This window comes from Drosophila arizonae, chromosome X (genome assembly GCF_054131065.1).
Source record: "Drosophila arizonae isolate 15081-1271.41 chromosome X, UAZ_ARI_1.0, whole genome shotgun sequence".
NCBI classification, from domain to species: Eukaryota; Metazoa; Arthropoda; class Insecta; order Diptera; family Drosophilidae; genus Drosophila; species Drosophila arizonae.
In genome coordinates this window covers 12,143,701-12,164,768 of record NC_142927.1, presented here as the reverse complement: position 1 = coordinate 12,164,768, position 21,068 = coordinate 12,143,701, and the positions used below count along the sequence as shown (strand labels likewise).

At 41.8% G+C, this 21,068-nt stretch overlaps 6 protein-coding genes across 8 annotated transcripts; 5 read left to right on the top strand and 1 right to left on the bottom strand.

Moving 5' to 3' along the window:
• Positions 1-376: 376 nt before the first annotated feature.
• On the bottom strand, positions 377-2,387 carry LOC108619245 (U3 small nucleolar RNA-associated protein 15 homolog). The gene is made up of 2 exons (XM_018015749.2): positions 2,196-2,387; positions 377-2,133 (listed from the first exon to the last, which is right to left on the bottom strand). The coding sequence occupies exons 1-2, from the start codon at positions 2,283-2,285 to the stop codon at positions 619-621; spliced, it is 1,605 nt and encodes a 534-aa protein (XP_017871238.1). The 5' UTR covers positions 2,286-2,387; the 3' UTR covers positions 377-618.
• Positions 2,388-2,657: 270 nt separating this feature from the next.
• Positions 2,658-5,398, top strand: temp (protein prenyltransferase alpha subunit repeat-containing protein tempura). The gene is made up of 3 exons (XM_018015763.2): positions 2,658-3,429; positions 3,502-3,890; positions 3,966-5,398. The coding sequence occupies exons 1-3, from the start codon at positions 3,329-3,331 to the stop codon at positions 4,703-4,705; spliced, it is 1,230 nt and encodes a 409-aa protein (XP_017871252.1). The 5' UTR covers positions 2,658-3,328; the 3' UTR covers positions 4,706-5,398.
• A 1,448-nt stretch (positions 5,399-6,846) lies between these two features.
• On the top strand, positions 6,847-14,245 carry LOC108619234 (UNC93-like protein). Its single transcript, XM_018015727.2, has 5 exons — positions 6,847-7,164; positions 8,105-8,893; positions 9,057-9,557; positions 10,565-11,885; positions 11,955-14,245. Exons 2-5 carry the CDS (start codon positions 8,747-8,749, stop codon positions 12,320-12,322), a joined length of 2,337 nt encoding a protein of 778 aa, XP_017871216.1. The 5' UTR covers positions 6,847-7,164; positions 8,105-8,746; the 3' UTR covers positions 12,323-14,245.
• Positions 14,246-15,015: 770 nt separating this feature from the next.
• LOC108619268 (alpha-tocopherol transfer protein) lies at positions 15,016-17,815 on the top strand. The gene is made up of 6 exons (XM_018015783.2): positions 15,016-15,299; positions 16,119-16,278; positions 16,348-16,429; positions 17,050-17,391; positions 17,453-17,589; positions 17,654-17,815. The coding sequence occupies exons 1-6, from the start codon at positions 15,197-15,199 to the stop codon at positions 17,721-17,723; spliced, it is 894 nt and encodes a 297-aa protein (XP_017871272.1). The 5' UTR covers positions 15,016-15,196; the 3' UTR covers positions 17,724-17,815.
• Positions 17,816-18,023: 208 nt separating this feature from the next.
• LOC149267892 (uncharacterized) lies at positions 18,024-18,683 on the top strand. Its single transcript, XM_089473286.1, has one exon. It carries the CDS (start codon positions 18,024-18,026, stop codon positions 18,681-18,683), a length of 660 nt encoding a protein of 219 aa, XP_089329412.1.
• A 537-nt stretch (positions 18,684-19,220) lies between these two features.
• LOC108619269 (alpha-tocopherol transfer protein-like) lies at positions 19,221-21,000 on the top strand. Of its 3 annotated transcripts, none has more exons than XM_018015784.2 (6): positions 19,221-19,479; positions 19,820-19,979; positions 20,036-20,117; positions 20,180-20,482; positions 20,547-20,683; positions 20,756-21,000. In XM_018015784.2, exons 1-6 carry the CDS (start codon positions 19,377-19,379, stop codon positions 20,835-20,837), a joined length of 867 nt encoding a protein of 288 aa, XP_017871273.1. In that variant the 5' UTR covers positions 19,221-19,376; the 3' UTR covers positions 20,838-21,000. The 3 variants fall into 3 exon arrangements, with proteins under 3 accessions (XP_017871273.1, XP_089331623.1, XP_089331622.1); XM_089475497.1 differs by lacking the exon at positions 19,221-19,479 and adding an exon at positions 19,506-19,652; XM_089475496.1 differs by lacking the exon at positions 19,221-19,479 and adding an exon at positions 19,511-19,648.
• The last annotated feature ends 68 nt before the right edge of the window (positions 21,001-21,068 follow it).

Genomic DNA, 21,068 nt, shown 5'->3' with positions numbered 1-21,068 from the left:
CATATGTGTAGCATATACAACTAGAGGAGTTAAACGTTAAGCGATAATAACAACAGAGAAATAAACGAAAAATCGTAAGCAAAACAAATACAGCAACAACAAAACACCACGAGCGTAAGCAAATTCTAACTGTAAATTCGTCTTTCCAAATAACCGTAAACAAAAAGCAACAAATACAAAGTAAAAACAGCCCAATAAAAATAAACTGCGAAAGAAAAAGAATAAAATTATATAGCATATTAATTGGAAATATTGAAGTTACAACCAAACTATTTAACGCAATGACCATAAACGAGGGTGGCCTAAAAACTTTCCGAGTTAACACAAAATGATATATATACATATAATAATATTGAAATACAAAAACCACAAGAAATTCAAATAACATTTATCTATTTATTTTTCTATGTTCACATTAAGGATTTCAATTTATCCGATCTATCCGAATTGTGAGAACATTTTCACTTTAGGCTTGACTAAACCAGAAAAAAAAAACAGTATTTAGCTTTGTACAATTTAAGCTTAGGTAAATGAATGAAATGCAAACATAAATAGATTTCACTGCAGTAAAACTAATGTTAGAAATTAATCTTAGACATAGCTCAATCGACCTAGCGATCAGTCGACAATGACTATGTAGTTGGAGGCTGCTTTTGAGGGATGCATTTTGGTCGGAATTGGCTGGGTGTAGCTGTGATTAGTGCTGGACTCGTTGTTGTCAAGGGCGCCGCCAATGATCATCTCGAGAGCACCTTTGATTTGGAGCAGCTGGCAGGTGAGCTGCACCTCCGATTTCATGGTCCGTTTGAGTCGCTCCAGGGCGGCTATCATGGGTTTGTTGTAGGCAAAGGCATTGTTCTCAAACACATCCATCACAGCGCTGGCTGCATTCAGCAGCGGGCGCATAAAGCGCACCTCGCCGAGATGTTTGCAAAGGAAATTGATGAATCGGATTATAGTTATATCTTTGCGATCGGTTAATGCGGCTTGTAGCGCACCGCGATGTTGCAGCTCCGTAATGACGGCCACAACCATCTCCGGGTGTTTCTTAACATTTAACGGTGTGCAGACACAGTCGAGGGCCTTCTTGTAGTTATATTTGCGCAGATGGATATCGAACTTCTGCAGTTTGTTACCTTTGCTTTTGTCGGATATCACATGATCGACTGGCACACCCGTCGCCGGACGTGCCATCTTCTGCAAACGTTGTTTCCGGTAACTGACCCTGATCTTTTTCAGGTGACTCGGTTTGCTTTCGACAATCATACGCTTAATGGAGACAAGGCCATCGACCATGCCGGCAACTACAGCCTGATCCTTGGCAGCAACGCCCAGGCTAACAACAGCATTTGGATAGGTCAGAGTGTGCACAGTTTTGTATGTGCTCACATCGTAGATCTTCACATGACGATCCAAACCGCCGGACAGCAGGCGTCGGCCATCAGAGCCAAGGCTCAGGCAAGTGATTGTCTTGTGGTGCTGCGACATGGTCGTCAGCAGGCGACTGCCGCTAATCAAGTCCCAAACACGCACCTGTGTGCCGCCGGCCGTGATGAATATCGAGCCATTGGGCAGAAACAGCATCGACTCAACTGGGCTGCCATGGTCCAGAGTATGGGTGATGGCTTTCTCGGCGCGTGTGTCGTACAGATTGATTTTTCCATCGTAGCCGCCAGAGATGAACATGTGAGATGACTGCGGGTGCATTGCACCGGCTCTTATATAATCGGTGTGTGCATCTTCATATGTTTGCACCACTTTCTCGTTCGCCACATCCCAGAGCCGGACAGATTTATCGTCCGCGAAGCTTGCCAGCTGGAGCTTGTCGGCGGTGAAGAAGGCGCGATGCACGGGCGCATTGTGGCCTTTGAATAGCCGCAATATGTTACGGCTGGTCGTGTCGAAGATTTTAACATGTCCTTCTTCGTCGCCGGCGGCCAGCAGCCGACCATCCTGACGGAAATTAGCGCCGTATGCGGTCTTTTGGAAACGTGACAAGTTCTTGACCACAAGCTTGGTCACCAGATTGTAGATTTGCACACGCACCGAACAGGTCAGCACAAAGTTACTCGGTTCACTGGGACTGAAGTCAATATAGTCTATCGTTGTATGCTCCTTCAGCAGTTCGGGTTTCTGTTCGGTGAAGTGTCTTATGTTTACTTTGATTATATCTGCAATAAGAACAATGAGCTTACCGCTAAACGATCCCAGTAAATTGTATCGGGCGTGACCACCTGCGCCTTCTGTTGAAATCGTCTTATATTAAGTGGCTGGAAGCTAGTCATGTTGATTTTAATGTCTTCGTAGTTAATTGGCGTCAGCGCGCGCGCACGTGGAAGGCAACAACATGATGGGCATGCAAATTTCGATAGACTTATATCGATAACGATCGTTGTCTGTAGATTGGTCACATTGTTATATCAGCTGATCGGCAGCCGTTAAAAATACCGAATTCAGCACTCCTAATTAAGTGTTAAAGCTGAAAAGCGTTTAAAAATTATCAGACAGTAATACTCACAAGTGTATTAACAATCTAAATTATATACTCAAATTAAATGTGCCTCGAATTAATTGATGATGTTTTTGCTATAAAATATTGTTTTTCCGGTTTTTCATACCTTAACCGGGAACACTGAAGAAGGCATGCGATTTACGTGTAATCGATGTTTTCATGTCGTGAGCCATCGATACTACCAGACCAACAACGATATTAATAACAACAATAAGCAGGAAAGCATATTTATTTACAAAACTGCATATTTGTTTAACGTGTTCGGTTGGCGCTTTATGCGAATTGATGCCAAATACAGAACAACAACAAAAATAGCAGCAGCAGCAAAAACAACAAGAATTATGCGTGATTGAATAAAAGTGTTGAACGCCGTAATGCTGATTCGTTAAAAACAAATAACAACAATAACAGCAACAGCAACAGCAGCAGTAGTAACCAGCAAATAGATTCAATTTTAATTGAAATTTATTTATCAACGCCGAGCTAAGGCCGTCGTTTCGAATGGGAACGATACATACCTATACTGCCAAAGAAATGTCACAGTGAAGCTTCCAGTTAGCGCCGTAATTTCCCCTCTGATAGAATCGTTTAATTAACTCAACTCGAAGATGGGCTCGTGTCTGAATTGATGGACAAGAGGCGAAGCAGAAAAGACAAATAGAACACATGAAATGTGGCAAATTTAAAGCCATAAATATATAGATATTAATTGACAGCAATAAATGTGCAGAATACAATTGAATCGACGGAGGCAAGCGATCAATCGTCGACAGCAGCTAAAGAGGAACGGAACGGATCGTAGATCGAAGCGCAAAAATGGAAGACGAAACGAATTTGGACTTGAACAATGAGAAGAAAGTGCTGTGCGAGAAGATCATCAGGGACATAAACGCTGTATTTCTCAAGGATGCCGATTTGTAAGCTAATGCCAAATGAAATGAAATTCTATATATTCAATTGCAATCATAAAATCGTTAACTCCTTTCCAGATCCTCATTTGAGATCATACCCAAGGAAACGAACTGCAACAAGTCGCCCGTGGTGCACGTGGATCATAACTTGGGCTTGGAATCGTGGTGCGCTCAGCATGTGTATGATCATGCGCATCGCATCCTCATCGCGCATCGCAAGCAAACGATGCAACAGCAACTGCGCGCACTGCAGCAGCAACAGCAGAGCGATTCGCTGGCCAAGTATTTGAATGTGGCCCTATTGATCAATCCAGATGTGACCACCTTTTGGCACATACGCCGCCAGCTGGTGCAAAAGAATCGCCTAAGCATCAACAAGGAGCTGCAATTCTCAGCGCTCGTGCTGTCCATCAAGCCAAAGTCAAACGAGGCCTTTGCCTATCGTCGGTGGCTCTACTCTTTTCAAAGTGAGTCGCATCTGGCATCTTCTTTTAATGCACTTCAATCTATATATAATATATACATATATTGTATTCTTTCAGGCGCCGATGCCATCGACTGGCCACATGAGATTAGCATTTGCGAACGTGCCGCCGATCGCTGTGCGAGCAATTATCATGCCTGGTCGCATCGTCAGTGGGTGCTGCAGAATGCCCCGCCCTGTCTGCTGCAGTCGGAGCTAATGCGAACGGAAAAGTTCATACGCAAGCATATAACCGACTACAGCAGCTATCATTATCGCCAGCTGCTGCTCAGTCGGGCGTACGAGCAGTGCTTCTACATGCCAGACGAATCGCAGCCACCGTGGAGCAGCTTGCGTGAGCTACTCGAACATTATGAGCTGGCAGTGGCAGCGCCAGCAAATGCTGATTGCGATGCAGCTGCAGAGCCATTGCTGCAGCTGTTGTTGCCTAATCTGAATCGCAATGGAGTCAGCGCTCAGCGACTTCGCTCCTTTCTCTATTGCTGCAATGTGGCTGCCAGCGATATGCGTTTGTGTGCGGAGCAGCGGCAGTTGTATGGAGCGCACGATTGCTTTGAGCTGCATCGACGCGCCTCGCTCAAGTTCATAGTGGAGCAGTGTCTACGCCTGTTGGCGGGCCTTGCCAACGGTCCCGGCTTTTATCTGGCCCCCAACAGCATGAGCCAAACGAACGAGCTGCGCAAATTTGATTGTGAATCGCATCCATTTCTCGCCGCAGTGCGTCGTGTCGAGTTCCAATTGGGCGACAAGCACAAGCATTGGTGTAAAATGCATCTCAATTTCGCTAATCAGGACTAAGTGCAGATTCTGATTGAATTGTTCAATTGTTATTTGTCAAAATGTGCCGTATATGCAATGCACTCATGGAGGCTGTTTCGTTCTCTCAGCCAGAATCGAAAAGAATTATGTAAACATTTATATAACATATATAGAGATATATATATATACACTTATATATATTTATATAGCTTATGTATAGAGACAATGTAGTGCTCGTTATGTAGCGTCTACGAATGTGGACCACCTGAACCTTCCCCTCCCTCAATAGAATATCTTGTCTACTTGTTAAGGGTCAGCTCAAAGCGAAACATTTATTAAATATCTCTATTCCAAAGTGAACAACATTTGCAATTTGTTAGATTTACCTGTGTTATATATAACATATAGATACATATACATATAAATATATTATTTTAAGTGCATGCCAAACAAATACTATATCTAAATCTTTTTGTGCATGCAATAAAATAATTCTGCTGCATTTCAAACTAAACTAACAACGTTCAAGAATATACTCTCTCTTAGTTATATATGGAATCATTTATACATGAATACATACATATATATTATGTATGTATATCAGAAGTCAATGCTCTATTTAGATGTAATGCAAGCGTGTAATGTACACCACATTTAATTTTGTAGTGCACAGTTGTTAGCCAAGTTGCAATTAGTTCTAAATAAATGAAAGCAAACATTTCTCAAAAGAAACGTGTTTCAATCAAGCTGAGATTATTTTGGACTAAGGGGCGTGCTCTTAAGTCAATTTTGGTCCAATATTTATTTACTTTATTATTTCTCCCCTTTTCGTGAATTTCACAGTCATCAATTCTCTGATCTTTTTTTAGATTTACCAATGAAGGGGAAAAAATAAACTTTATATTAACTCAACATTTACAAAACATTGTAAAAAAAAAAAAAACAAAGATCAAAGTTTTAAAATGAATATAATTCAATTCTCTGCCATTTTTTTTTTAAATTTACCAATGAAAAAAAAAAAAAGAAAACAATTAGGAATAAATTATTCAAATATTAAAAAAAGAAAAATAACAAGAAAATATATAAACAGTACAAGAATAAATGTAATAAAAATATTTTAAAAACATATTGCTAAAACTAAAACAACTTAACAAAACTTAAAAAAAAATTCAAGTTTAAATAATAATAATAAATTGAATATCTAACTGAAAATACATACAATTTAATAATTATATTATGTATGTAATTAAACAAAAAATTAATAAACATGTATGTAGTTTGTTTTTGTTAAGAAATATTTTCAGTAAACCAATAACAATAAAATGCAAAGAATTATTTAACAAAATATAAATAAATACATGAATAAAAAATAGTTATTAAACTATAAAATATTATTATTATATATTAATACAAAATAATAATATGAAATACTAAAGACTGACTTTTCATTTAATTCAAAAAAGGAAGTATTTATGTATAAATAAATTACTAAAAAATAATTACATAAATACAAAATAGTTGAAACAAAGCCATACTCAAAAAAAAAAAAAAAAAAAAAAAAAAAAAAAAATAAATAAATAAATAAAAATAAATAAATAAGTAAAAATAATTCAATTGAACATTAAATGTATTGAATAAAAATATAATATGTAAAATTATTATATATTTATATTATTATATTCTCAAGTTAGATTTGATCTCTAGGCCATTTGGATTTCATTGGGGTAAATCTAAGAGCTGGGTCAAAATTTGTACCTTTAACACCCAAAAAGGTTTCTCAATGGCAATCTCCCAATTAGCTGATTGGGCTTAAGACGTTAAGTATGTTAAAGTTGTGTATCACGTGAATAAATATTTATATTTTTCTACAAATAATTGGACTTTCATATCCTACTGCTGTAATAATGACTGTATTTAGGTCTGATAAGATTCTTGATTTTAAGTGGAATCTAATTTGTTTGTTATTTCGGTCTGATGCCGCAGGCACGCAGCTGCTTAACTTAGCCACAGGCTATTGAAGGACATGCAGAGGAGGGTCTGCCGATGGAGGGGGCGTGGGCGGTGGAGTTGGAGGCAGATGCTGGCAATGGGGGTTAGCATTTACATGGGCATGGCATCAACATCAATCAGTGCGCATGTCAGCTGCTAGCAAGGGCCATTTTCAACAATGGCGAGATGACAGCAGCCGCAGCAGCAGAAGCAGCAGCAGCAGAAGCAGCAGCAGCAGCAGCAGCAGCAGCAGGAGCAGCAGCAGCAGCAGAACGTTTTGGCTTTGGCTTTTGGTTCAGTGCGCTATTAGAGGAGTTTGCGTGTGGCCGAGTAAGAGAGAGCCTTGTCAATAGCAAAGCAAAGCCAAAAACAGTGCCAACCGAGACAGACATAGCCTAAACGGGAACGGCCCTTCGATTAGGCACCTAAATAGTGTTCATTTTTCTTCTGTGCGTGCGGGTGTGTGTGTGTTTATTTGTTTTTATTTATGCTATAAACAAATTAACAAGGTAAGCGTCTTGACAAGTGCAACAGTGTTTAAGCTAAAATCAAAATTCAAAGTCCCAGACAAAGACAACGGCAAAACAAATAAACATTGAACGCGAGCTTTCTATACGTATACACACATACACATGCACAGCAATTTACGCATCTTATATGCTTACATATGAACGTGTGGGTGGGTGTGAGTGTGTGTGTGTGTGTGTGTCCATATATACATTTGTATGTAAATATACAGAGCAATGCGGACAGCGCTGTCTTGTCCGTCTCTCCCTCTACTGTGTGTGTGTGGGTTGTTGTGTGTGTGCATGTTTTGCATTTCTTAAATGTTACATTTTCTATTTTGCATTGCATATTTATGAACAGTCGCCGCCTTTCCGGTTAACGGGCAGGGCGTTATGATGGGTTGGGCGTGTAAATCGTTTAATTACACTTCAGCTGTAGCCTTGAAGGCAGCTTCTTGTCCCCGAAGGTCGTCAATATTTAAATTGTGCTTGACAGCAGCAGCACCAGCTGAAATTAATGCATATTAATCGTGTTGTCAAATCATTCGACTTCTTAACATTGATGCAATAACGGTACATATACTAGTATGCACAGCTTAATGCTCACGCACACATACATAGATACATACAAACATGCATAGTTAAACACACACGCAAGCCAAACTAAGCACACACAAGCTTGGCTATTCAGCTTTTTGCGTTCTGTCTGTTCCCGTGTGTGCGTGCATGTGTGCGTGTGAGTGTATCGAGTGGACACACCTGATTTGCGTGTATGTGCATGGCATTGGCCCACATGCGGTGCAAATACCAAAAATACCTTCATATGCACATAAATAGCTGAATAATCTAGTATGTAATTTGTATACATATGTTATTTAACATTTTTCTTTTGCTTCTAGACTTTTTATTAATCTTTATCTATGTATTTGTATCATCTCAACAGGCAGACTAGCAAAAATATCGATAAATACACAGTAAATAGTGCATATCAAACGACAACAGTTGAAGCAGCTTTTGCAATAACAGTTTGACGACGACTGCGCTGCTGCTGTTGGCAGCGAGCAGCGGACAATGAACTCGACAATGCAAAGCGCTCACTAATTCACAAACAAACACTAATACTCTCACACTCACTCTGGTGCTCTCGCACTCACACTCATTGTCTTTTCGTATATATGTATGCATTTGCATAACGGTTCACAACGTCAACAACGGCAGCAATGGCCACAGCGATGCTGCGTTTGAGCGCAAGGACAACGAAATATTTGACAATTGAGAATCAAATGAGCTAAGAGCTAATTACTTACATTCACATATTTACTTGAGGAAAATAAAAAGTAAAAACATGTCCGCTCTATGGTTTCCGTTTCCGTTTCCGGCATGCACAGCAAACAACAAGGAGCAACACCCAGAAGAGGACAAACTTAACAGTTGCCGCATCTTGCGTTTATCTTAGTTCCGTTGACTGAAACACACACATAAGTAGTCCAACATTCATACATATACACACACTCAAAACAAATTTGCATTGAAGTTGTGAAGAGCACGAAAATTTTGCCAAAAGGAATAAAACTGAAATTTAAAAATGGGCAGCTTGCCGAATTTGCATGAGCTGGAGGAGGCAGAACGAAAGAGGGAGAAACGTCGAGAATACGAATTGTTGTTGGAGCAGCGTGCAAGGGACACGAGTCGTGAGTGCGAACGCTTATCGGTATTTGCACAACAGCGTAAGGTGAGTGCGATACATGATCGATCGTCAAGCTATCGATATATGGAAATCAATTGCCAATTGGAATACCGTCAAGACAGTACACTTGTCCAATTGGATTAATGTTAAGGCCGTCAAGGCCTGACCATCATGAATTATATGCGATTTTTGATATTTTCCCTTTCAGCAATCCTCGTACAATGCTTATATTATGGCTGGCCTGGGCATAGGCGGAATCAGCGGTGGCGGCGGCTCGCTGAGTCTTGCCACAACGGCCAATGGCTATGGTAACGGACACATAGAGCTGGCTAATGGGATAACAAGTCCTACAACTGCTGCAGCAGGAACAGCGACCACAGAGACAACAACATCAGGCATAGAAACAACAACAACATCGTCAACAACTGCAACCGCAGCAGCAACAGCAACAGCAACAACAACAACAACGCTGAGTGGTTTTGCCATGCTGGGCTTGGCTAGCAGTCTGATGAACAGCAAGAAATATCCGCATTCCTATCATCAGCACATGCATCCGCACCAGCATTCGCACCCGCATCCGCACCCGCATCCGCATCCACATCCGCATCATCAGCATCGACATTCGCTGACCACGCGGCATCGCGTGCTGCGCACTCGGACACGCAGCTCGGGCGGTCCGCAGAATGTGTGGGACGAGCAGCTGATGGAGGTGAGTGGGTGGCACAGTGGGTTTTGATGGTCGATGGGCTGGGTGGCTCCTTGGCTGGCTGGCTGACTGACTGTGCAGCCTGCATACAGCGCCCAGCATAATCCTGGCTCCGGCTCTCGGGTTGGCACTTGTCATTTATTTATAGTCTTGGCAAATTGTGCTTCTGGCTTTTGCCTTCACTTCACAGCATCAGCTTCGATTTGGCTCGGCCGGCTGCCTGGCAACGGGGTCAAATGTCAGGGCAGTGGAGAGCTGGATAAACGCCTCCACGAGCACAAATAAGTAATTAAACGCAAACAAAGACGCTTGACACTGGCCACTGCGCAGATCCCGGGCACAGATTTTAATTTGAATCGCCAAACGACCTTCGACTAACCCGTATCCCTTGTCCCCCTCCTCCATTCCTATTCCTGCAATCGTTTGAAAATCCAATTCAGCTTGTTGCTCGCGGCCACAAACGGGCAAAAGTCAAGTGTCAAAAGCAAAATCCGTCGATTGCAATCGCCTGGCCTGTCAATGCGTTTCATTCGTTGCAAGTTACTGTTGATGGACTAGCTGATACCCTTTGGTGCTTGCCAATTGAGTTAGCCGCTTAGATTTGCCTCGGCTGGTTGAACCCGCATTTAAATACTGTATTCATTGCAAATGCAATATTGATTTTGTAAAGGGTATCTATTAGTCGGTTACTGGACATTTACGCCAAGTTTGGGGTGCACATGAATGAAAGTTCAGGGTTAATTAGGAGTATCTGTCTAGTCGATGCCATTGAACATATGGAGTAATGGGTATTTATTAGTCGGATACTGCCTATCCATACATACATGTGTACATGTGTATGTGTAGCTGTTATGGCAATGCTGATTAGAGGGTATCTCCCAGCCGGGCACTCATGACTAAGCATGACTATATATCTATATACATACATACATACATATATATTTCTCTCTCTCTCTCTCTCTCTCTCTCTCTCTCTCTCTCTCTCTCTCCCTCTATCTATGTATTGACAGCACCTCACTGCCTATTCACCGTCACCGATCTCGACGCGCTCGCATCGCATCAATCCCGTCTCCTCGTACCAGGTGCAGGCGGCATTGGCGGCATCGCGACGTCGCGAATCGATCAACAGCTCGATTGGGGCCACCTCGATACGCCGCCTGATCACGCTGAACAATCGCAACTGCCGCCACAAGGTGCCCGCCCACGTGCGCCAGAGGGTGTGGCGGCAGTTCACCTGCCTGAGCATCGCCCACGGCCTGATGAGCGCCGTTCTGCTGCCGGTGATGGCCTTGCAGGGCTCCAGCGCCGTCTGGCACCATCGCGAGCAGTGGCTGCCCATCGGGCCGAACATTGGATCCCTGCTGCTGGGCGCACTCTTCCTGGTCGCCGCCTGCATGAGTGTGCCGGGCATACGGCTAATCCGGCGATTCGGCTACACCCCGCTGCTGGCCGGGAACTGCTTGGCCGTGACCTTGTTCCTGCTGTCGCACCTGTATGCCTCCATCTATACGCTGCTGCCGGCATACTTGCTGCTGGGCTTCATGCTGAGCGCCGCCAACAGCTGTAAGGCGGCGCTGATTGTCCACTATGGCGGCAAGCTGAGCTGCTCCCACGAGCAGGAGTGCGCGTCGGATGCGCTGCTGGAGGAGCACAAGATGTTCTGCAATCGGGACCAGAAGGTGCGCCGCTTGGCCCGCTGGCTGCGCGCTGCCCAGGATCTCGGCCTGATCCTGGGCGCCCTCTTGGCCTCACTGCTGCTCGCCTGCAATGTGAACGACTGGAGCTGCTCCTCGGGCAGCGCCGAGCCAGCCGGCTCTAATGGCAGTCTCCTGCCCGCCACCAACTGGCCACAGCCGGAGGACTTCTACAATCGGAACGAGCATGGCGAACGCATCTGTGGAGCCGACATGTGTCCTCTGCAGCTGGATCCCAGCTGGTTCGCTGCCAATGACACGGGCGCCATCTATGCCGGCTTCATTGAGAGCGGCTCCCGCGCTGGTGGCCAGTCGCTGCTCTGGCTCTACGTGGTGCTCTCGCTGCTGGCGCTGCTGTTGTCCCTGCTCCAGGGACGTCAGGTTCTGGTGGCTGCCAACAGGCCGGAACGCTCGCACAAGGATGTCACGGACACGCTGCTCTTTGCCGGGCCGTTGGCCTACTTCGTGGGCACCGAACAGGGCTACATGCTGGGCGACTTTCTGCGCGCCTTTGTCTCCTGCTCCCTGGGCATCAACATGATACCGGGCGCCCTCATCGGCATGGGCATAATGCAGCTGATCGTCTCCTGCACGCTGAGCATGCTGCTCCGGCATACCAAGCGCATCGTGGTCATATGTGAGTAGCAATTGATGTGTGTGTGTGTTTGTGTGCTAATCCTAATGATTCCTCACCTCAATCCTACAGTGGCTGGCTTCTTCTTTCATTCGTGCTTGCTGCTGGCGCTGTCCAGCTGGAAGCCGTCGAGCGACGATAGCGCCCTCTTCTATGTGATAGCCGCCTCGTGGGGCGCCTGCAATGGCATGTGGGAGACGCTGCTCCTCTCGCTGGTCACCCTCAATCATGTCCAGCACGATCATGTGACGGATGTGACGGCACCGCTGCAATCAATGCGTTTCCTCGGCCTCGCCATCACGTTTGCGGCGCACGGCTTCCTCTGCGAATCGGTGAAGATCATTGCGCTCGTCGTCCTGCTGGTGATCAGTGTGCCGCCATATGCGATGCTGGAGATACGCCTGGAGGCGCAGCGGAAGGCGACGCTGATCAGCTTATGACGCAGCTACTTCAGCTAGTCCCGGAGCCGGGGCACTGTGGCACGCACGCACACCATGTAACCATCGGGGGCGGCGTACCGCAGGCTGACTGACTGACTGATCGATCCCGTCGATCAGCAGCTATAATGCCCCATCCAGAACGGAGCAAAGGCATATTCGAGTTCTCTCAATTCAAACAGTATTCAGAAAGATGAGACAGGATCCGGAGAAAAAGAGACAGAAAGAGAGAGAGAGAGAGGGGCAGAGTTGGAGAGCGAGAAAGAGAGAAGCAGAGAGAGAGAGAGAGAGAGGGAGAGAGGAAATTTATCAAAGTTTGATCTCAGTCGCACTCTTAGTCCAAGTCCACACACTGTTTATATATCAATATATACACCTACTTATATATACCCTATACAAACACATACATACATATATATACATATATAATCTAATTGAAACATATGCCAGTGCCAACAATGTTGTTCCAAATCTTTACCACGAAATTTGGACTAAGCCACGCGGTCCAGGGCCTAACGTATCGTAGTTGATCTATTTAGCATATTAGAAGCGTTCTTCTCTGTCTGTTTCCCATGGATAATACTTAGGCTTAGCTTCAAGAATTGTAAGGGATATTTTTAAGTGACTATTCTGTGCCATCTAAACTAAATAAATATGTGTATATATACATATATATATATATTAACTGTATTCCTCGATGTATGTACAACTACGTCTAAATCTAACCTAAAGCATGTTTCTTAACGAACGAAAAACCAAACTAAAATGAATCTAGAAATCATGTACTGCACATCGTTTTCGATTAGGGCCATAAAACTTCAAAACAAATTTAGCTTTATTCAGTTTTTCCATATATACATATATGAAAGAAAAATGGCTACAAATGAAGGTAGATCATATTGCTATATAATGAAAATTTGAATTCAGTTTGAAGTTAGTTTTGAAAATTATTGCACTTTACGTTTTCGAAAAGTTTTATTTTGGTTCTTTCAATAAAATCGAAAACGAATCATGGAACAGATTCTCAACTATTAGCTCTGAATTGCTGTGAAATGGATAGAAAATTTGTTAGCTTCTAGAATGTATTTGGATGTTTGAATCGTATTGTCTCCATAATGTTGTTCTCGATGTACTTAAAAGATATATGTATAAATATAGCAATTGATATATACGTTTGTCTATTTGGGATGAGATTTCGTCCAATTGGTCAATTGACGAGGCGAGCCGAGAAGAGAAAGAAAAAGAAAATAGAAAGAGAGAAAGGGAGAGGGAGAGAGAGAGAGATAGAGAGAGAGAGAGAGAGAGAGAGAGAGAGAGAGAGAGAGGGGTGAGATGCTAAGCGAACTTTTCATTTATTTCCATCTGTTTCCTAAAACTATCCAATAATTTAACAAAAAAAAGTATAAAAGTATAAAAGAAGTTATATACATATGTACAATCGCTAGGATAGCACAGGTGAAATCCTAAGATCTAAGAACAATGTTAACATTTTATGCAGAACAAAAGAGAAAAACAAAACTTTTTAGAAAACCAAAAAGAAAAATTATATAAATAAATAGATTTTTGTAATTGAGACTTTATATGGACAGCTAACGGATCAGGAATGTTTGTGGTTAAAGTATTCAAGATTGAACTCTATAGAATTTGATTCTTTTTTTTTCTAGGCAGCACCTAGATAATATACACAAGTTAAAGTAAATGATAAAAAAATACACAGTGATAAATAAATTGAAAAAAAAAAAACACTAATTAAACTAGAGTTAACCAAAGAATACCTTTAAAAAATATATTTAAAAAATATCTAATAATGAAATTAAAAAATAAAAAAAATGGAAAAAATGTTAAGCACATGCCAAATGTATAAGTTTAAACAATTTATGAATAAATAATGTGACAACTTATTTGAATGTGTACAAAAACAATAAAGAGTTTATCCACATTTATCTACGATCTAATTGGTTGTTCAATCGAACAGTGGGAGAAAAAAGTATATGCTCCGCGTTAAATGCAAACTTCAAGTCCAAAGAATTTTATTTAATTAAGTCAAGAAAAAAATAAAAATAATTTGAGAAAATGCACACACAAAATTCGAAATACTTTATGTCTTAAAACTAAAAATATATATATTTCAATTAACTAAATATTTTCATTTTGTTTTTGTTTTTTTTTTTTTTTTTTGAAATTTATATTTAGTCTAACTTTGAATGTACTAATATATTAATTAGCCTTTGTAATATTTATTTACTTAACATACAATCCCATGGCCCATCTCTATTTGTTACAGGGTATAGCAAACAGGTCAACCCCAATTCGGCGTATTAACATATTTATGACTGGCAGTGCGGTGCAACCACTAAAGGTCAACAAAAAGAGCTTAACTTGTTTACTTACAACGCCATTCATGACGTCGAAGCTTTTACTAAAGCTCAAACCAGTCAAACATATAGAGACCGAACGAGGAAGAAACAAAAATTAATGTGAGAGGTAGAGAGAGAGAGAGAGCGCAAGAGCGAGTACTTCATGGCGGCTAGTTTAATGCTTAGCTTCGTTTAGCCTCTCTTGCACTTTCCCACCCCCATTTTGTAATGCACGCAAAAGCAACAAGTGCGAGCGAGCGAATGAGCGAACTGGCGGCGAATATTTCAATTAAACATAGAATGCAAGCAATAACAGTTTGCGAGTGTGTGTGTGTGTATGAGTGTGTTTGCTTTTAGTGTATTAGACATATATAAGCTTTTGCAGGGCTTTATCAATTCAACGGCGCGATTTTCGGCACAGTTGCTCGGCCAAATCGAAGTAGATCGTTCTGTGGAGCGCCCGGTGGTAGCCTCAACGGTTTACAGTAATAACAATAACAACAACAACACCTAACTAACAATGTTGCCAATTAAAGCAGCTGTAAGCCCTGAGCATGTGGATTTCAAGTTAAAGGAGCTGTTGCAGTGGTTCGAGAGCACGTCAACATTACCCGAAAAAATAGGTAAGCTAATGCCATAGCCCATATCGTGAGGAATAGATATATATATACATATATATATTTCATATTTCATCTATGCATCTTAGTTAACGAATGGGATAGGTTAGGAATTGGTAGTATATTATGAACATGCATTTCTGAACAGAAGGGGCAAAGCATACGGTCAGGTAAATACATACATACATTGCGTGCCAGACACACCTGATAGCCTTATCAATAAAAAGGCAAATACATACAATACGGCATTAGTCAGTGTAAAGATAAATCTATAGCTCTCTTTGTAGTTTTTCTACAATCGTAACACAAGCTATACTGGCTTTAATACATTAGCAAGTAATGTGTAAACTATTATAAAATATATTCATCCATTTTGTCATAAGATATATATGCATATATATATTTCTATAGATACATACATATCTTTGGAAAGAAAGTATTTGTCATATTGCTAACAAAACCGAAAAATGATTCATCTAGAATTACAATATTTTTTTTACCGGTTTGATCTATGGATCTACAGGCCCTCTACTATTTCCATGAGCACAACTGTGTGTATATACAAGTATTATAAGGACAGTTTTTTTTTTAGTTATATACAGAACTTACACAGTTGATAACATAGTTTAAATACCCCTTCAGACTGGCCTTACATACACATATAGTATAAGAAACTATAAGATTCCGCATGCGAACAGCAGCGTCTGTTGTTGTTGATTTTTCCATATTTATAGCCACAATCATATAGAATATAATCGCCTATAATTATAGTATATATACGAATAGATAATTATATCGATTGCATTTGCGTTGATTTCACTGCAGAGCCAATTGTAATGCTACGATTCCTGAAGTGTATGGACTACGACATGAACGCCACCAAGGACCTGATACAGCTCAACTATAATCTGCGTAATAAGAATCCCAATCTATTTATAGATCGCAACATGGATCAGGAGATGACGGCCAAATGTCTAAATGTCTCGTAAGGCAAATATTAATTACATATTCTCACTTTCCATTAATCAGTAACTCTCTAACTATGATCTCTTAGAGATCTGCTCATATTGCCAGGCGTTACGCCCGAACGCCATAAAGTTTTATTGTTTCGCATGACGGACTTTGATCCACGAACGGTAAGCATAATACACAATATATAAATATGTATAGATGGATGAATGTATATCTATATACATATATGTATATGTGTGTATCAATTAATATTTAACTGTACATACATATATTTGATATATTATTGATTAATGAATTAAACTTTGGCTGCCCTAAGACTCTCTGTGATAGTGATAGTAAGTGAATCGGAAATACTGAAAAAGACCAAGAGAGAGAGAGAGAGGGTCGAGAGAGATAGACAGTCAAGAAGAGAGAAAGACAGAGAGAGAGATAGAGAGAGAGAGAGAGAGAGAGAGAGAGGGAGGGAGGGAGAGAAAGACAGAGAGAGAGAGATAGAGAGAGAGAGGGAGGTAGAGAGAGAGAGAGAGAGAGAGAGAGAGAGAAAGAGAGAGAGGGATGAAGAGAGAAAGAGAGAGATAGGGAGAGAGAGTAATAGAGAGGGATATATAGATTGACAGAGAATAAGCATAAGAGGATGAGAAAGAGGCAGACAGAGCGAGAGAGCTAGAGAAAGACACCGAGAGAGGGATACACAGAGTAGAGGAGAGTGAGGCAGAGAGAGGGAGAGAGTGAGTGAAGGAGAGGGGCATACTGACTATAACTCAATGGAACTTTATATTCACAGCGCAACTCTGTGGAGGAGACGAAAATCTTTTTTATGATGGCCGATGCACGATTTACAGAGCCAGATGTGGAGAGAACGGCAGATGATTCCGCCGAGAATGCGGGAGTCGGCATTTCTGATGCAGATCTGGCGGATGGCGATGTACAGATCGTTGACATGACTGGCTATACGATGAGGCACCTCGCCTACGTGTCGATCTTTGTGCTGCGCGTCTACATGAAATTCCTGCAGGAGGCATATCCCTCCCGGCTGCGTGCCATGCACATCATCAATTGTCCCTCGATTCTGGACAAGATGATGTCGTTATTTAAGCCCTTCATACGCGAGGATGTCTACCAAATGGTGACTAAAGCGACGATATCAATTCCCTGACTGATCAATCATTATATTGCTTGCCAAACAGATCAATTACCACACCGAGGGCATGGAAAGTCTCTATCAGTTGGTTCCCAGGGAAATGCTGCCAGTGGAGTACGGCGGTAAAGCTGGAACAGTTGCTGAAATAAAACAGAAATGGATGCAGATCATGCGAGACAAATCGTAAGTCCATAAAGAGAGTATACAAATATTATACTTATGTATACATACATATATGTAATTGCAGGGCATATCTGAGCGACGAGAGGTATTGGAGGGTGACGTCAGAGACGAAGAGCCGCTGGTCCTGGTTCTAGTAATGCCAAATGGAGCTAGGCAAACCGTTAGCTGCAAATGTGATTATTATTTTAAAGAATAATGTCGGATATAAAAATGTAAACTAAGTGTTTTTGTTTTTTGTTTTTGTTTCTCACATTTCGAGTCATTGAATATTATGTTGAAAATGTTACAATTTTGATAGGTTTACAGAAATACAGAGTCTGTAATTTTTTAAACTTTTTTTTTTTTGCAAATTTTGTAGTTTATCTAAAAATTTTTGGCGTGTGTTTGGTTGTATTTTAACTAAATTTTTCGCATGTTTTTAACTTGGATCGCCAATGGAGTTCATTAGCGGATTTTTGAAGCCCCATAGAGAGAAGCTGCGATATCTCGCGCTGATGCTGAGCTGTGTGAAACTATGTCGGGGTCTGGGCCTGCTCTTCCGTGTGAGATCGAACTCTGGAAATTCCGATTCCATTTCCACAAAGCCATTGCTAGGCGCTCTACTAATGTCAACGCTGGGCATGCGCTTGGCTCAGCTGAACCATGATCAGACCATGCTGACCCTGCACAGCACCAGCCTGGTGCTCAATGTCACATATCTAAGCATCTTCTATCAGTATGCTCCGCCGGAGCGCAAGATTCGCATTGTGACTAAAACCATGTTAATTGTACTGCTAATTACCATCTGTATGATCTACTCGTTGTTCGGCGATGCAGCAAACGTGAAGCGGGACTTGAGCATTATCATGACGGGCACCACATCGATGCTGATCTTATTGGGACTGCTGCAGCGCACTGGCTGTCTGGGCTGCCTGATATCCATTCTGGTGGTCTCCTCGAAGATGCTCTATGCGCTATCTACCATGAACCGGTTCAATTTATATCAGTCCCTAGTGGTGTTCTGCCTGGATGTGGCGCGCATCGCCTTTCTGCTCCTGAGTACCAATTATGAAGCGGATAATTGCTGCTGTTGCGGGAGCAAGTCGTCCATATGAGACTATTTTTTTTTTAATGGTTTTTCAAATGTAGTTTATAAAAGTGTGTCTGTGTGTGCGTGAGTGTGCATATACATATATGCATTAAATTTATTGTTCATCTTAAACATGGCCTAATGTCTATGCCATTTACTGTAATAATTCATAATTGCGCTAAATGGTTTCAGTTTCGATTTCAATTTTGAGTCCAGTTAAAATTTGTTCCCCAAATTTCCTGTGCTAAATGCGAATTCAATGCACGATCAGGTGATTAGGTAGATGCGCAGCAGCTGTAACTGACAAATCAAGCCAGGCACAAATTTAGGCACTATTAAGCGTCAACAAATGGCCAACAAATCGACAAAATGGGCGTATGGGTGAATGGGCGAATGGGCAAGCGGAAGGCAATTAAAAAAAAAAAATATTGTACGTGTCTGATTGGTGAGGAGAGTGCGAAAGTATATTTAAATTCAAATACGCGCATATGTATTTGCAATATACATCAATAATTTATATATACGTATATATGTGTATATTTAAGCACGAATTATGAATCAAATATTAGAGGCCAGTCAGTTGGGCAGCAGGCTTCAAACGCAACGGTCCACAAATCAATTCGCTGCGCAGGCAATTTGAAAAACCGATAGCCATCACGATAGCAAGTGCCAAAACGAGTAGCTTTCATTTACCGATACCGATACGATACCGCGAGCGATGAGCAGCGATAGTGAAAGTGAAAATCAGCTGAGGCGCGATCGTGATTTGGCCGAGCTTAACGAATGGTTCTACACTAATGAGAACCTGCCGCAAGAAATTGGTAAACAAACATCATGCTCTCTGATGTAATACACCATGTTGGCCGGCACTCTATATTGGCGGAGGACGAAGTGTGCAGGGCTCTGGTTTAGCTGACCGGCTGCCAAAAATTGTAAACACTCGTCTTGGGTGCTGACCCATACGCATGCATACTGCATGTACATACATGTGTATGTATGTACACACGTCAATAATACTTAATGAGGTCGTTTATAGGCAGCCAAGCATGCCGGCCATTTGAATAGCGGACATGCTGAGCACCCATTGCGTCATATGCCATCTCATATACATATATAAATAGATATATGTATCTCTATATTTAATATATTTATATTTTGCAGACCCTTTGCTGCTGCGCCGGTTCTATCAGTGCATGTATTGCCATGTGGAGGACACCAAGAAGCTCATCGAGGTGAACTATGCACTGCGGAACAAGCATCCGCATTTGTTTATCAAACGGGATCCGCTCGACGAGGACAGTCGTCGCACCTTTGAATATGCGTAGGCCAATCAGAGATCTTCCTCATCCATTATCTTCTAATAGCTTTCCATTGCAGGGATATTTTGCCGCTTCCGGGTTTGACTCCAGATAAATACAAAGTGTCGCTCTACTGCTTTAGGGACTTTGAGCCCTCCAAGGTACGCATGCTATAGGCTGTCTATGCTATATACTTCACATGCTTAGCTTGCCTTGCTTGCAGATGCACCACACGGAGGATACGCGAGCCTTTTTCATGGTCACTGACTGTCGGTTCGTAACAGTCGACGATGAGGCTCACAAGGAACAGCTGTCGGAGGGCGAAGTGCAGATCTTCGATATGAAGGGCACCACCATGCGCCACATATCGCGTTTGACGATTAGCACATTGCGTGCTTACATCAAGTTCCTGCAGCTGGCCTTTCCAGTGCGCCTCAAGGCCATTCACATGGTTAACTGTCCTACGTATTTGGATCGCATTGTAAGCGTGGTGAAGCCATTCATAAGCGACGAGGTCTTCAAGTTGGTAGGATCTGTAAAAACTCCAGGCCTTTGGTATAAGTGCATAAATGAATTTATTTCCATTCAAGATCAAATTTCACACATCCAGCATTGACTCTTTGTATGCATTTGTGCCTCGTGATATGCTGCCGGAGGAATATGGTGGCTCTGCCGGGTCGCTGGCCACATTACGGGCGCAGACCCAACAGGTCTTGGCGGAGAAGAGGCAAGTAGCAACCATTCGACGAAGATATTTTGACGCAGTGGAATGACTATATTTTTGACATTTCTTTTTTAGGGACTATTTAATGAATCCTAATCACTGGGTCGTCGAGAAACCCGAGAAGCGTAACGGTAAATCGTGGAAGCTATTTAACTGAGAAGTAGATGACGTGTGGCTCCCATTTTTTTTTTAATTAAATCAAATAAATGTATTGTTTAGCTTTGTTTCTAATTGTGTAGCTTTTGTATGTGCTATGTACAATGAGTTTATGTTTTGTATATAATAAAAATATGGGATTGTTTTTAAAGGGCTATTAAACAGATATTTTGTACTGTTTATTTGTGTTAATAAATATAAAATATTAAATGTATTTCTTTACGTTAAATAC

Coding starts and splice junctions, on each gene's coding strand:
- LOC108619245 (XM_018015749.2), bottom strand. CDS start 2,285: ATGACTAGCTTCCAGCCACTTAATATAAGACGATTTCAACAGAAGGCG. Junction 2,134..2,195: donor TTTACTGGGATCGTTTAGCG/GTAAGCTCATTG, acceptor TTCACCGAACAG/AAACCCGAACTGCTGAAGGA.
- temp (XM_018015763.2), top strand. CDS start 3,329: ATGGAAGACGAAACGAATTTGGACTTGAACAATGAGAAGAAAGTGCTG. Junction 3,430..3,501: donor TTTCTCAAGGATGCCGATTT/GTAAGCTAATGC, acceptor ACTCCTTTCCAG/ATCCTCATTTGAGATCATAC. Junction 3,891..3,965: donor GTGGCTCTACTCTTTTCAAA/GTGAGTCGCATC, acceptor GTATTCTTTCAG/GCGCCGATGCCATCGACTGG.
- LOC108619234 (XM_018015727.2), top strand. CDS start 8,747: ATGGGCAGCTTGCCGAATTTGCATGAGCTGGAGGAGGCAGAACGAAAG. Junction 8,894..9,056: donor TATTTGCACAACAGCGTAAG/GTGAGTGCGATA, acceptor TTTCCCTTTCAG/CAATCCTCGTACAATGCTTA. Junction 9,558..10,564: donor GGGACGAGCAGCTGATGGAG/GTGAGTGGGTGG, acceptor ATGTATTGACAG/CACCTCACTGCCTATTCACC.
- LOC108619268 (XM_018015783.2), top strand. CDS start 15,197: ATGTTGCCAATTAAAGCAGCTGTAAGCCCTGAGCATGTGGATTTCAAG. Junction 15,300..16,118: donor AACATTACCCGAAAAAATAG/GTAAGCTAATGC, acceptor ATTTCACTGCAG/AGCCAATTGTAATGCTACGA. Junction 16,430..17,049: donor CGGACTTTGATCCACGAACG/GTAAGCATAATA, acceptor TTATATTCACAG/CGCAACTCTGTGGAGGAGAC.
- LOC149267892 (XM_089473286.1), top strand. CDS start 18,024: ATGGAGTTCATTAGCGGATTTTTGAAGCCCCATAGAGAGAAGCTGCGA.
- LOC108619269 (XM_018015784.2), top strand. CDS start 19,377: ATGAGCAGCGATAGTGAAAGTGAAAATCAGCTGAGGCGCGATCGTGAT. Junction 20,483..20,546: donor GCGACGAGGTCTTCAAGTTG/GTAGGATCTGTA, acceptor TTTCCATTCAAG/ATCAAATTTCACACATCCAG. Junction 20,684..20,755: donor CAGGTCTTGGCGGAGAAGAG/GCAAGTAGCAAC, acceptor TTTCTTTTTTAG/GGACTATTTAATGAATCCTA.